This window comes from Phalangium opilio, unplaced genomic scaffold, assembly GCF_054372755.1.
Source record: "Phalangium opilio isolate 3A_F unplaced genomic scaffold, DU_Popi_V2 ptg000003l_1, whole genome shotgun sequence".
NCBI classification, from domain to species: Eukaryota; Metazoa; Arthropoda; class Arachnida; order Opiliones; family Phalangiidae; genus Phalangium; species Phalangium opilio.
This window is the reverse complement of record NW_028324145.1, coordinates 10297882-10313288: the sequence shown is the minus strand read 5'-3', so window position 1 is coordinate 10313288 and position 15407 is coordinate 10297882. Positions and strand designations below refer to the sequence as shown.

Here is a 15407-nt window from a genome sequence, read left to right as displayed (position 1 = left end):
AGTCAAGATCTCAAGGATGATGGGAGTTAAGTGCTGCCGTTTAGCGCCATTGTATTTACGTGAGAACTAGCTTTATTTAAGACATAGAGGGCATCCTCGACGTTTCCGTACCTTACGATCATTCTGAAACGCTGAGCATGATGGGAGGAATTCTTTGTCGTTGGGGGTAAAGCCTTCAACGTTATAGGCAACGCCTGATTATCCACATTTAAGGCACTGTAGGCACGTACCTAAGGGCCCCTGATGGTCAGCTTTAAGCTCTCAGTTGTCATATCGCAGTGGGCCCCCGAACGCCTAGTGCCTAGGTGCCCCTAGGTGTTGATCCACCGCTGGTTATAGGTATGGTAATTACCACTCCATCCCTCTCTCCTTCAAGGAAATTATTTGTGAAAGAGACTAATACTGTACGAGATTGAATCGGTAGTGTCTTACCCCTCGGGACGGGTTTAGAGCCCCTTCTAATAGGCCGTTGGTAGTACCACCCGAGTTTCTTGTGCCATCGATCTGTCTGCGTTTTATTCTTGAGGCTGACACCGTTGAGAAGCGCGAGAGCCGATCCCTGGCACGAGCTTTCGCGCTCGCTCCACGGATGCTCAAAACTCTCCACGATGTCCCCACCCCCATCCGCAACTCCCACTTTTCTGGTCGCTTGTCTAATGACGTTACGTATGGAAAAATATGTCTCTCTCTCTCTGAGAGAGAAGTCGCTCCTTTTCTATGTTTACCGGAGATAGACAAGCTTTAATAGCTAGCCGGTATAATTTCCCTAAGAGGCTGACTGCAAAGCTCCGTCCATGATTGTCCTGCTGAGACTAAACTAAATTTTTTCGCCGAGATTTTAAAATAGGATGAAATTTGGTCGCGACAATTTCTCTGAGGGTTCTTTTTCTTTTTTGTAATCCTCTTTTGACTGTGATTTTTCTTTTCTTTTATTCTAATTCCGTTTTAGGCTTAAAGATTAAAGTATAATTAGTGGTTAGTAGGTAATTAGGGTCATTTTAATTATAGAGGAATATTTCAAATATAGGTTTGGGTTGAAATTATTAATTTTTAAAGACATTTTGGGTCCTTGATGAGCAGGATAATGAATTATTCATTACAAGGCTGAGATTTGTTTTCAAATGAACCACAGGAATTGTAGCTTATTTTAAACCTATTATTTAGCCTATTTCTTCCAAATTAGATTGTATTAACTAATTTTGAATCAACGCCTTTTTAACGCGGAAAAATTAGAGATTTTAGGTAATTGCCCGAAAACGTGTAGCTGCTCTTGAAAAATCTCTCAATTTTCATATTCAAAATAGGCTTAGCAAGGTATCATTGTCGTATAGGAAGCATTTAGAAGTGATATGGGTAGAAATAGAACGACGAAATTCGTCAAGAAAATGCAATTACCTCGAACGAACTAACCGCATCTGATCAGGGATTTTGGTTTCGAGAAAAAGGGTGATCTTTTTTTTCTTCTTGTTGGTAACCCTTTCTTTGGAATTCGAGGGTTCAGGAATCTATCCTAGCTCCGGAGTGAATTCCCTATTTTCCCCCCATCCTCTTTCCTTCTCCGCATCGCTCTTGGTATCACGTGGGTCTCTAGTGGTGGGTGGAAATGGGAATTTGAAGCGCATGCTGGTCGCTCGAGTTGTGTTTCTGGGCCTTTTCAGCTCTTTCTCTCGATGTGGGTGGATTGAAATAGAGGCGAAGGGGTGAAGGAGGAGGGCGGGGGGGGGGTGTCCCTCCGATTTCTACTCGACCAAACACTTGGGCGCTAATTACTCGCTTAAATCGCCGACCCTAATTAGTCCGAGGTCGAGCTGGAAAAGCTCTTTTCCCCTCCCACAGCGCTCTGAACCACCTTCCCTCCTTCACTCCACGCACTGCTTTTGCTGCGCGCGGTCTGTCAAGAAAGAGAGAATGAACGGAGAGTAGAATGGTTAAGCCTTGGCCAGGCCTTTTAGAGGGTGAACTCTTGCCATGTACACCCACTGTTTCATAGCTACCAGGGTTACGCGAATATGTTTAGCTGTTGGGGATCCCTAACAGCGAATCTCTCTCTTGCCTGTCTTTTGAAAACCGCTTATCCGCACTTTGGTTTACGCGCCCTGATGATATACCGAGGAATAGTTGGATTTCAAACGGAGATTTCGCCACTCGCAAAGGCTTAGGATGGGTATATACGTATATAACGAGAGTTAATTCATATTGTCCTGGAATATTCACGTTACGTTTTGACTAAGTGCAATATTTGTTTGGGGATTAAGTATAGGTAGTGACGTACAGATAGTTCTTAAGCCCGGCCCACAAACGCAGCATAGAAATTAACATGAGAGATATGATTCCTGTTATCCGTATGTATTCCTTGGACAGACGAGAGTTAACTGTAAATTCATGATGGTATTTAATAAATTAATGTCCAGAGAGATTAGAAATTACTTTACTCGGTTGTCTTGGATAGCGTATGAAATTTTGACTTGGGCAAATATGGTCCAGTGGATTTTAGTTGTTGAGTCTTTTAAGGGTTCACAACAACAACTTATATATATATACGTCGTCTGGAAGGAATTCTGAATATTATAAATTAGTTTACAAAGAGACACGACACGAGTTTTACAGCACTTAGAAATTAATTAATTTAGGAAAATAAGTAAATTATCTCTCTCTCTCTCTCCCCTCTCTCTCTCTCTCTCTCTCTCCTCTCTCTCTCTCTCTCTGTCTCTGTCTCACGCCAGGGGTCCCTCCTCCCATTACTTTATTGTCTAAATAAGTTGTGTCTAAGCGGGTAACACCAAGAAGCGGTATCTAGTTTACTAGGGAGAAGGTATAAGATGCCTAAGTATTCGCGTGCCATAGTCCCAGTCCCCCTTTCAAAATACAAGGGGGGACGTAAAAGGAGGCCGGGCTATTTCGCATCCTCTCCTCAGTCGGAAAATATGACTGTAATTTTCGTCATTCGCGTCGCGCTGACGTGAGTTTAATTCAAGAACCAATGAGATGCTGGTTGTTGTAATTTAGAGGCGGAGATTAACTCCGGACCTACTATACGTTTGGACTGGAGATAAAGCTATAAATGTTGCGAATTTACACCTTCTCCCTAATAAACTAGATATCACTTCTTGATAGCACCATATGCTTTCCCAACTCCCATAATTGTTGTTTTTCATTCAAGAAAGTAAGTACCCTAGCAATGGGTCCATATGTGCACATACATGTGTGTGTGTGATTTTAAAACATTTTCGGTTTTATTGTTAAAAAATAAGCCATTTATAGGCGTAACAATGTAAAGAAATACTTATACCGTGGTGCAAACGCAGCTCTTATGCGCGTATGGCGTGACTAACAATGCAGAAAGATTTTGGTTGCTTCGTATTCAGTGTGTTTGCTTTATAATGTGTAGCAGCTCATTTTTGCGGGAAATTACGTATATACGCTTTAGGATTTTTGTTTTATTCGCCATTTTAACGATTGTTTACCACGCTAACAATGACTAAAAGTACCCTTTTATAAGTTCCATTAAGAATGCATCCAACTAACAAGAATCATTGCGCAACCCCCATGTCTCCCATGTTAAATTTCTACCTGGGTTTTTGTAGGCTGGGCTTGAGTACTTATCAATCTGGACGTCTTTGTAACTGTGATAGATTATTCGCAAAGTTAAATTCTTCAAACCAGAAGGTGATAATAGAAGAAGTATGACACGCATGCACTCTGTATCCGAGTCTTAATACTTTAGTTATGTTACATGATTGATTCTTCCCAGGCTGACCCTTCCCCTTTTTTTGCTCTCCCGCTCAACAAATTAAGCTTCAGATGGGCATATGGGCATCGCACCGTGCTAGGGTGAATTCTATAACTGTTTGGTATTTACTAAATCCTCAGAAATCAACACACAAACCTTGATTGTCTTAGCGCATGCGCTTTGGCAGATACTTAAGCAGCGCTAATAGAGTAATGATGAGGGAACTATTTATCGCGTATGTGATTCGGTTTAGTAACCTTGTATGTTCCAATTTTGAAGGGATGTTGGGAAGAATCGTGTTACAATTACTCCGGTCGCTTTGTGGTGGTACACTTCTCTCGAAGACAAGTATTATATACTTATAACTACGTCGAGAAAATGTCTAGACGTTGATTCTGATGCACCCTATATACTTATGACGAGGAGTGTTATACGTTTATGGTTCCATAATATACTTCGTTAGGCAGGTATATCTATGTAAATAAAACTGATTTAGTCCGTGGGTTTCTATTCCCAGTTAAGCTGAGCTCCCCCTTTTTTTCTTTGTTTTGTTTTCTTGGGAAAAATCAATTTTGCTTCTGATTCGCGCTGTAACATTATCGCGTGTTTAAGTAAGATAGAATACGCGGGAGTTTATTCCGTTTTCGCAATGAATATTGGAACTTTTTGATTCAATATACGTCACAAAACCTTTAATAAAATAGTCAAGGACGTATAGCTACAGTCCTGCATGGCCTGCAGGCAGTGGTGTTAGATTGAGATTGAGGCAAGGAGTAATATCTAGTTTATCAGGGAGAAGGTATAAATTCACCACTTTTATTATCTAGCTTTATCTCCAGTCTAAAAGTAGGTCCGGAGTTAATCCCCGCCTCTAAATTACAACCAGCATATTCTCATTGGTTCTTGAAAACTCACGTCAGCGCGACGCTAATGACGAAAATTAGTCATATTTTCCGACTGAGGAGAGGCAGCGAAATAGCCCGGCCTCCTTTTGCATCCCCCCTTGTATTTTGAAAGGGGACTGCAGGACTATGGCGCGCGAATACTTACTTGGGCATCTTATTTATTTGCTCATAATATAATTAAGACACATCTCTCTCTCTGTTAGCTTTATAGATTAATAGATGAACTATAGATATAGTTCGCGGGCAAGTGAAGTGTTGCCAGTCATTTTTGAGTGCAGGTCAAACCACTATCTTCAACAAACTGGAAAGCTTGTACTTCTAATCGATTCAGTCCCAAACCTGCACGCAGAAATGATCTCGCAAATTACTGTCAACACTGAAAAGCGGTTAAAGTTATAAGAAACGAGGGGCCCCCTTTAGTTCACTCAATATTCATGGGATGGATAGAATAAATTCGGTATTATTCTTGGTTAAACCTTTTTATTGTAATGATATACCGTAACCGTATCAACACTCGCGTTCGTAATGAAAATTAAACAGCGGCTCAAATGGAAAATACTCGTTTAATATTGCCTTAAATTGAAGTTTTTATCATTATCCTTTTGCCTGCCAATGTTATTATATACTCGTACGATACCGTGCAAACGGACAGTACCGATCTTCTATTTTTCATCAACGTTTTCGTTTGCTAAGCCTAATTAGAAAAAAAAGGTTCTTAAGTATCTAGGTTATATAGAGAGAAGCTTTGCGCCTTTTCGGTTATAGAACTTTTAAAGGGTTTATGTTATGACAATCTACAGATGTTCCAGTATCATGTGTCCTAATGAATTTCTTACGGAATGCGGGTGAAATTTTTATTAGTCAACCTTCTCTCTTTTAGAAATCTTCGGTATGTTTTTAAGTTTTTTTAATTATTAAATAACATTGAATTCCAAACCGGATCATGACGTGTCATTAGGCCTTTAGAAATTTGTTGGCACGCTTTCCCGCGTTGTTTAGAAAACTGAAGCCTCTTGTTTATCTGTGACAAAAAAAGAGAAACCACCCGAGAGAAGCCAGAGATAGTCGAAGCCGACCTCAACCAATTTACGAAATCATTTAAGGCGCCGTTTAATTTTGATGTATTTTATTTATTTTTTTTTTTTTTTTTGGTATGAGCAAAGGCTTAGGACGTTTCTACAGTTTCAATTAGGAATTAATAGATAATTAACTTAAGTTGCGGTTAATATAAAATTCATTAAGCCTTGTTTTAAAATTTGTCTCTCATTTCGCGCGCTTAACCACAACCACGTGCCTTTTTATATTTTTTTTTAATATTCCTTAAGCCTTTGTTTTTGCATTTTTTGAAATTTCACGCGCTTTTTGACTTTATCATAATTGTAATGTCACGTGATTAGTGAATAGGGTCCGGACATATGGTATAACACGTTTTTATGGATGTAAAAGATAAGGTAGTGATTGTGAAGTGGACATAGGCTTATTTCGATAACGAAATGATTTCGGATTTTTCACCTTTTCTTAGGCAAACGGGTAACACAGGGGCGTACTACAGGCAGGCAGTTTAAGGTATGAGAGAGAGAGGGGTGGTGACCAGAAGTAGTTCATCCCCCGGGCCAGACCCTGCTGCCTGGATAGGATATTCGTTGGCTCTCAGGCCGACGCTTGAAAAGCCAAATGCGCCGTTTGATAATAGAAAATCAATAGGCAAGCCAGTCGTAATTGTAGCCGAGCCCGACAGCCTCCCACCAGGGGGAAATAGCGTTCGCCAGAGTGCAGCCGGCGATAAGAGGGATTTCTCCAGACCCCCCCTTCCTCTTTCCCTACCCCATCCCATCTACTCCTCCTCCCTCAGGGCTTCTCTTCTTCCCTGAATTCAACGTGGTTCCAATGCCGATCTTGTGCTGTTGTTAATATTTTCGGTGAAGTGGCCCAAATACTCTATGAAAGGTGTCTTCACACGACCCGATGCAATGCTGGCGCATATTTGTAGTTGTTGTAACACAGTTGGTTAGTTGCAGCAAAGATTGTATTGATTATAGAGTCCGATAGCACCTTTAGTTCATACGTCAAGCTTTCAATTTATCTCTTTATAATGGTTAAGATACAATTATTGTCATCAACGCCACCCCTCGGCACTTCTGGGAACGACACTCGTATATATAAAGAGTGGGGGAGGAGTTATGATTCGTGAGATAATTTACGCGGCCATATTGGTTATTTGAATGCAAAAGGAAAGCTGAAACACACCAATATGACTGCCAGAACCTTGGTAAAACTTAGGAAGGCGTGACGTACAACATTGAGTTTGGTCTATACCGTATTGTAGATGGCGCTGCGTATGATTCAAAATTTCATTAGGCTTGGTTTCCCGAAGAAGTGACCGTTGTATTTTCATGCAAATTCTAAGAAATGTCCATTCTCCATAGTTAGATTATTATCCACTTTATCCACTTTGCTCGAGTTTGGCACGATTACTCGATGGCAAAGATTTCACGACCCCCATGTTTTTCCCCTCCGTTCACATCTCATCCGCTGACACCCCTCCAGTCCCCCCACGCTATTCCACCGCCAGCACTCTTCGTTTTCTCTCTTAAATTTCTAGCCCCTCTTTTCGATAGTGTTGCCCGCGGGGGGATACGGCGGCGGGCAGGAGTGCTTTTTTCGGCAGCGGGATAGGTACTGGGAAGCCCGAGCCCCTCTTCTCCCTATACGTTACCACACCACCCCGGAGTACACCGAGGGGGATCTCCGGCGATCCGGAGTGTAATGTCGGGAGCGACGGGCACTCGCGCCTTCGCTCCGAGCTCGCCGGAGGACGTTTTTAGAGCTCCTTCGCGCGCCGCCCGACGGCTCGAGCCCGTCCCGCCAAAATAAACTTTCCCTCGATCGGCCATTCTCGTGCAAAAAAACAGCTTCCATTATCCAGGCTTCTTATCAACCGTTGACATCAAAGTTTTCCAGAGTTTTTATTGGTTTTAAACAGTTAGGCTTAGGTTGTTATTATTATTATTATTTTTTTTTGAACTGTCCGTGAGTGTGCAGTAAAGTTTGGAACTAGACCAGCTTGTTTTGGTGGTGGCTAAAGTAGTGATCTCGCATTTTGTGTTTCGTGGCCAGACTTCATGACGGTTAAAGTAAACAAGAAATCCAACTATCACGTGAGTTTAACTGTCAAATTTTTGACGTTTTGTTAAGCCTAAATCATTGCGAAAAACGCTTATCTATTAGCTAACGCCAGTGCCTTTGGTTTGGTTGAATGTTGTTAGGCTTAGCCCTTGGATCATGCCCCTTTGTCTGTTAGCGTACCCGGTCTTGGTGTGTCTCTAAGTTGTGTATTTGAGGTTTTCCTTTGCAAATCTGGTTTTGTTACGCTCTCACTCACCGGGGTCGCTGTGCCCTTAATAGTATTTTCTGTTACAGACAATTTTGATTACAGTACACAAACAATTGTAAAGAAACTAAATTAAGTTGTAAAACGTGTATTGTAAATCGACCTTGAACTCAAGTAGCCTTTGAAACCATTATAATATGAACTTTAAATCTTCCTCGACTAAAAATGCTCCATGGTCAGTTAGATTTGGTCCAGTAGATCACGTGTTTGTCTTAGGTTATGAGTAGTTAGTTACTTATAGGGAAACTTTCTTCTAAACCCTCATAACCTTCAACTTGACCTCAAGGTGGGAATCTTTAAATCCTATTAGTGGATTAAATTTAACCCCGGCACTCTCTGAATTATGAACTTAAATAAAACGCGTGTGGCCTATTGACTATTGAATAGTCAGTCCGTTTTTGGACTGCGGGATCTGTGGGCGTGGGAATTCTCTTAAGGGTTGAATTGGCTTCCTATTGTAACCACCCCCAACAGTCAGAAACTTTGAAAGATGACCCCCTTCTTGGTGGTCGTTTCTAAACTCAAAGCTATACTCGCTGGCGGATTTTTATACTTACTCAGATTTCTGCACTGAAACGAATAAAACCCTTATACTTTTTAATAAACACTCATTTCATTTATTATATCGCTAAGCGATTAGAAGGGCAAAGTTTTCCCCCTCTTTAACAAAACCGTAAAACCAAAAATTGCGTGTGAGAGTTTTATATAGCATTTGGTATTATTACATTGCATTACTATTAAAAGGCGCGTTTGGTGTTGCTAATAGTAATAATGGAGTTAATAGCCACTACTACATAACCTCGAGTGCAATTTAGACTATATGAGAAAGAAAAAAAAAATATGTTGGGTTACATTTTATATTCGAAATGAAAATGAATTTATCACAACGTAATTAGTATTCATTGAAATTTAAAGTTTATGCAAGTTTTAAATCGGAAAAAAATGAATATAATTCGAGTATAAAAGTATATAAACGCGATGTTTTCAAATGACCTAGAGCCTATAGGTCAAAGTCAAACAGTCCCTATTTTAACTTAAGCCTCTTCCCCTTGTTATAACTCTTAAATTTTAAAATATGAAGTATGCGAAATTTTAGGTGGTATTTGATTATTTCGAATTGGTATACTGTATATCTGCTTCTGATAAAATGAGAGAAAATGGGCTTTGAGCACGGTTACTACCATGGCGAAAATTGCTTCCAGTCACGCGACTATTAATCAGTGGGAAAGAATAACTACAAATAACAAGAGAGGCAACTCGCCTCGCTCGCCGCGTTCGTCGGAAAACTCGTAATATCCAAAATTCCTACCCCCCCTTTTTTTCATTCCCCCTTCACTATCTGCCCCTTTATGTTCGGCTCCTTTACCATGCTGTAAGAGTCGGCCGGTTTTCTTGCCTGCCAAACCCCAAAGTGGTCTTTTTTTAAACCCTCGGAATTTTAAAGGTTTTATGGATTTCTTTGACTGAGAATATTGGGTTGGGTGGGTGATTGGTGTATGAAGTTTTTGTTAGGTATTTTGCGTTCTCTGGTAAACTTGTTAAGTCCATATTGATTTTCATAGAACGTGAGGAGTAGAACGCCGGTTTGATTGGTACGCGCTCCTTTCTTTCTTTGCCATCTTATTGGTTGAAGTATTAGGAGGAAAAATTCTGTTAGCATCTAATCTTCTTCTCTATAGGGAGCTAACAACTGGCTAGGGGGAAGAGATAGTCTGACGTCACGCAGCCCTTCTCTGGTTGGCATTTTTGCGCGTAGAATACTGTTTCCAACCGTTAAGGGGGGGGGGGGAACTCCGGGTGTGACGTTGCAGGTTCAGAACTGTTAGCTCCCTATTGTCTGCTACTACGAACTTTCTCCTGACGTCACACCCTCCTATCTGTTACCTCGGTTTTTGGCGACAATATTAGAAGTTGTCAGCTCAGGCCACACAATTTAGACCATACCAATATTGACGTCACGTCCCCGTAGCTCCTCCCCTCTCAGTACCACAAAGCTATATTAGTCCTGGAAAAGGTTTTTTCTTCACCCAAAAATTCTTTCAATTTTGGCTAGGGTGGTTTTTTTTAAGTTTAGCTTATCCAACTTGTCAAAAGTGAATTCGTCGCGCGAGTGGGCTGGAATAATGTTTCTCTCTCTCTCGAATGTTGGTCCATTCTCGGGCGAGATTACTTTAGGAATACTTGGTGAAAAGGGGATTGCTTTTAGGCGAAGCGAAATCGAGGCGCCCCCTTTTAACTTGAAAAATCGATTTATATATTAGCTATCCACCTCCCCCACCCACCCACCACATCCCCCCCACGACATTTTACGCCACCCTCTTATTCCTCAGGAGTCTGAAATATCCGTTCTCAGTTGACGCCGGAGAGAGCACCTCTCTTTCTCTCTCTTAGTCTCGTTATTTACGATTTTTCCCTCCTTCAGAGTTTCATTACGTTTTACCGCCTTTTATAATTTTCTTAGAAAAGAGCCGTCGTCCGGCTAAGTAATCTCATCTTCTTAGTTCAAATGGTTAGAAACCTCTGGTTCGTTTGTCTGAATCTGACGCAACTAAGGATTTGGATTGTAGCGTATTTAGGGAGGGGATTTTTTTTCTGTATTGGGATTGAATGGTCAAGGGAAAATTGTTGTAAATTAAATTAATTTACAAATAGAAAACGATACTTTTTTAAAACGTTAGTAATATAATCTCAGCTGCTAAATTTTACAATTAAGTTTGTTGGCCCGCACTAAAACTGTAGATTGAAAAGTTTTACGTGGTTTGAGTGAGCTCAAAGAGGCGAAAAGCGTGTTGAGATATTTGGAGGAACTCTTTTGCTTGGGCCCAGACTAATTCAATTAAAAATGTAGACTCTCTCAACTCCGCTTTTCTCCTAATTTTAAACCAGAACCATCCTTGATACACTTCAGGGTTCACGCAAACCTTAGACTAATTTCGAGAAAATAAATTTTTCAGGGAAATGTTTGGGAGGATGTGTTCTAAATGGGTTTCAAGTTTTCAACTCAAGTAATTCGTAAACAGAAGCCAAGGAATTGATAGCTATCTTGACCCTATCCTATCCTAACGTAACCTTTGACCTTTTATTAACTTTCCATTAGACGGCAGCATATTCTACAAAACGTCAATATTTAAAATCAATATTAAGGGCGGCTTATGCCTAGTTGTACTAGCGTCTGTCTGTCTTTAATATCTATCCCAGTTGACTTAACATTACGAGATTGACTTTGAGGGAAGTTTGTACCGCGACAATCCCAATATGGACTTAACTCTAAATATACTTACTGCCTTTATATTTAAGCCTTTAGATTCCCAATGAATTATAAAAGTTTTCGTTTATAAAAGAAATATATTATATTATATTTCTATTATAAAAGTTTTCGTTTATAAAAGAAATATATTATATTATATTTCTGATGGTTATGGATGGTTAAGAAGATTGATCAGTTCCGAGATCAAACGCTATCTTTAAATACCGACAAAGATCTTTAAAACAAATAAAATCCTTTGATGTTTAGAAATGGGGCATTAACTATCAAAAGAAAGAAAAAACAAACATTTGATTCCATTAAAGTTTCAAAGAATCAAAGTAAAATATTGAAGTTTGAAAGTAAGAAAAATAATCCGAGAGGTGGAATATTTTCCCCATAATAACGTGGGAAGTATCCAACTCCTCGCTATACTTCGAGCCCAATATTAGGGTATGCCTAAGAAAAACCCCCATGAGTAGCAACTAGATTATTTACCAAAGCTATTGAAATACAAATGGGGCAAAACTCTACGCAGCTTGCCTTTATATATAGCCAAGAAGCGATATCTAGTTTATTAGGGAGAAGTTATAAGATGCCTAAGTATTCGCGCGCTATAGTCCCAGTCCCCCTTCCAAAATACAAGGGGGGACGTATAAGGAGGCCGGGCTATTTCGCTACACTCTCCTCAGTCGGAAAATACGTAGTTTTCGTCATTCGCGTCACGCTGACGTGAGTTTTCAAGAACTAATGAGATGCTGGTTGTAATTTAGAGGCGGGGATTAACTCCGGACCTACCTTTGGACTGGAGTTAGAAATGTGGCGAATTTATCCCTTCTCCCTAATAAACTAGATATCACTTCTTGCTATAGCTACATATATATTCAATTGATTTGTTTTAGAAGTTTCCCTTTCGTCGTACCGTATTTGGATTCTAACTCTATAGCTCTAATAAACTGATTATATGCAAGGAGAAATTTACCTATAATACTCGATAGATTGACGACGACGGATTAAAATGAAAAGTTAATTCATTTGTTAGAAACGGAGGGGGGGGGGATTTCCATCGAGATTCTGCTCGGTTATTAATTGTTAAATTATTTAATAAAGTGAATGGCGTGAAAGAGATACAGCGCGTTGTATCTGTCTGGAAGAGTGGGATACTTAATGAAAGATGGTTTTAGTACAGCTATAGTTTTAATCTATCTGCAAGTAACGCCAGGCCATTCTGAAAGGTAATAATACAACTCAAAGGGACTAACTAAATCGTTATGTTGCATGTTGTAGTATTGTTCTTCAGATTCTCTCACCGTTGAGTGTCTCTAAATATTGCTTTGTAGAGTAAGTTCCCTTGGTTTGGTTTTAGATCTTGGTCTGAACTAAGACATATTTGTATTATAATGAATATAAGACGTGAAGAGGTATATCAAGGTCTCCCCAGTTTCGGTTCTAAATTCTCTCCACCCAAGGGCCCAGTTCATTAGTTTCATTCCTCACCGCAAGGGACAGTTAAACACTCTTCTAGGGCCAGCTCGGTTGGGCTCTACGTCATAAATAGACCCATAACCAACAAATAAACAAGTTGGGTTGGTCTCATCTCCATCTAAGGGATAGGATCACGTGACTAACAAAGTTGACTGTAATAACAACTGTCGTTGAGCGACGAAAATAATTCTAATTTTTTGTGATTGGTTTAGAGTCTGACTCTTGGGGTAAAACATGTTCTGCGCATGGCAAAATCAAGCCAATCAGGTTATCCCTTTCTCGTCTCCAAACCCGAGAAATTTGTTGGATGGGTCTATTTCAAAACTTGTCTATTACGAAAAGAAGGTGCCGTTCCCTTGGTGTTGTATTTATTATCTCGCGTTTATTACTCGTAAGTTACTTAAAGTCTATATTCAAGATTCTCAAATTAGAAAACTTGAACCGCCCATTGAAGCATTTTGGCTGGAAAGAAATTGGTGAAGCGCTGCTCGTGCGTCGTTGGGGATAGTTGTAGAAAGACTCAAATTTGGGCGCTCGCATTTTTTGGGTCGATTTAAAGGGAGAGAGACGTGCTCCGGAGTGAGTCACGTTCGAGGGGAAATCGCTGTGTCGTACTGCCACCCTCCCTCCCCCTGCACCATTGAGAGTGTCACTCGCCCGGTAATATATAATCCCTCTTCCACCTCCCCCCTATCCACACCCCCTTCTTTAGATTCGACCGTTTTGCGCCCACATAGGACCTTTTTTTTCAATTCCTTCGTCATATATAAAAATACTCTTAATACGCCCAGTTTAGAGTACCCCCTCCTTTTCCCTCTCAAATCTCCTCACATTCTGGACCCTCTTTATTTCAAAACAAAGACCAAATATATTGCCTAAGGACATCGTGCTCGGAACATACTCAAATTGTGGTGTCTAGTAGGTCAATTTCTGGTATCGTGTAGATTAGATGGATACATAAGTTTAAATTTGAATTATGTCTTATTTTATGTGATCTTTTAAATAAAGAAAAACGATAAACGTAGCGTAGGCCTTGCCTTTGTTCTAATAAATTTTGGGGCTTCTAATAGCAAGAAGGGATATCTAGTTTATTAGGGAGAAGGTGTAAATTCGCGCCACATTTCCAGCTTTATCTCCAGTCCAAACGTAGGTCCGGAGTTAATACCCGCCTCTAAATTACAACCAGCATCTCATTGGTTCTTGAAAACTCGTGCACGTCAGCGCAACGCGAATGACGACGAAAATTACAGTCATATTTTAGGACTGAGGAGTGAGGAGAGGCAGCGAAATAACCCGGCCTCCTTTTACGCCCCCCACCCTTGTATTTTGAAAGGGGGACTAGGACTATGGCGCGCGAATACTTAGGCAACCTACACCTTCTCCCTAATAAACTAGATATCACTTCTTGCTAATAGTTAATAAACGATCTCATACGGAGTCGGAGCAAATAATAGTGAATGAGAAAGCTCATAGCTTCGATGGAGTCAGTGAATTCAAAAACATTTTCGAAACTTCTGTTCCATTGATTCTCCAACCCTTGGCGTTGTCTGTGTGCCATTAAACCTTGTCTAAGTTACACAAAAATAGCTTTTTCGTTGGGTCGTTTGGCAAATCAATTTTTTTTCTTGTGTGTTCATTGATCAAATCTTCAGAGTTAGAGAGTTGAAAAATGTAATTTTTTATCCAATCGGGTTCTATAAATTCCTTGAAATCGCGTGTCAAGGTCTACTTTAGTTAGCTTTTGGGAGAAGGAGAATTGATGAAAGACTTATTCCCATTTTAGATAACCGAAAAGATCGAAGAAAATTTACTTTAGATTAGATAGGAAGTCGGTATCGTGCGGATAAAAATAGAAAAATCCCTCTTTTCCGCACGCTCGTGTTTTCCTATTAGAGGCCCCAATCCAAATATCGGGAGAGAACGGAGTGACTCCCTAGTAGTATCTACCTCTCTCTCTTTTTTTTTAACCCCTGTAGATGTGTTCCAACCGCATTCCCGCGTGTAGTACGGGTTATACAACTTCCAGGGGTCTAATGAAATGTCTATAATTGGTCTAGTATTTTATAATTTTGGCGCAATTTTTATGGCGGGATATTTCGTAATTTTGACGCAATTTTTATTGCTGGATTTTTTTATAATTTTGGCGCCATTTTTATGGCGGGATATTTTTCTTAATTTTGGCGCATTTTTTATGGCCGCTTATGGCGGGATTTTGAGTACTTAGCTCATGGAAATTTTAGTTAATTGGGCAGGAAAACTTTAAATTCCGTAAAGCAAGGCTAAAATAATTTGTTTTTCTTTGGGATGTTCCGATTTCCTTCTTGCATCACGCAAAGTAATTTAGAAAATATTCGGAACCAGGTGGAGCAAACAGCCCTTCTTAGAAAAGCCGTATTAGTTTTGCCATTGATTGAAGCGGCCCAAAAACTAAGAGATTCGGAAAATTTGCATTTCTCGGTTCTCCGTCAAGTTTAGGCAAGCGTGTGAAAAAAAGGGGATGGAATTCTGGAAAAACGTTTGGCGGTAAAACTACTTGAAAAAGATCCCAGTTTCCATGGCAACCTCGAGATGGGGTGATTTTTAACGAGTAGTCTTTTAAAAGAGGAGGCAGAGTTTGCTAGATTCTCCTAGAGAGTGCTGTATCGTAACCAA

At 40.2% G+C, this 15407-nt stretch overlaps 1 protein-coding gene across 3 annotated transcripts in view; it reads left to right on the top strand.

Moving 5' to 3' along the window:
- The window catches only part of LOC149717727 (LIM domain-binding protein 2-like), a 41976-nt gene that overhangs the window by 6914 nt on the left and 19655 nt on the right, over window positions 1–15407 (top strand). The window contains exon 1 of one of the 3 annotated variants that reach the window (XM_089840613.1): window positions 7282–7793. The exons of 1 other annotated variant lie outside the window; for it this stretch is intronic. In XM_089840613.1, coding sequence (XP_089696739.1) covers window positions 7758–7793 — 36 coding nt within the window. In that variant the 5' untranslated portion in view covers window positions 7282–7757. Of the gene's footprint in view, window positions 1–7281; window positions 7794–15407 lie in introns of those variants that run through there. One more of the 3 variants, XM_089840612.1, reaches the window with a different exon arrangement.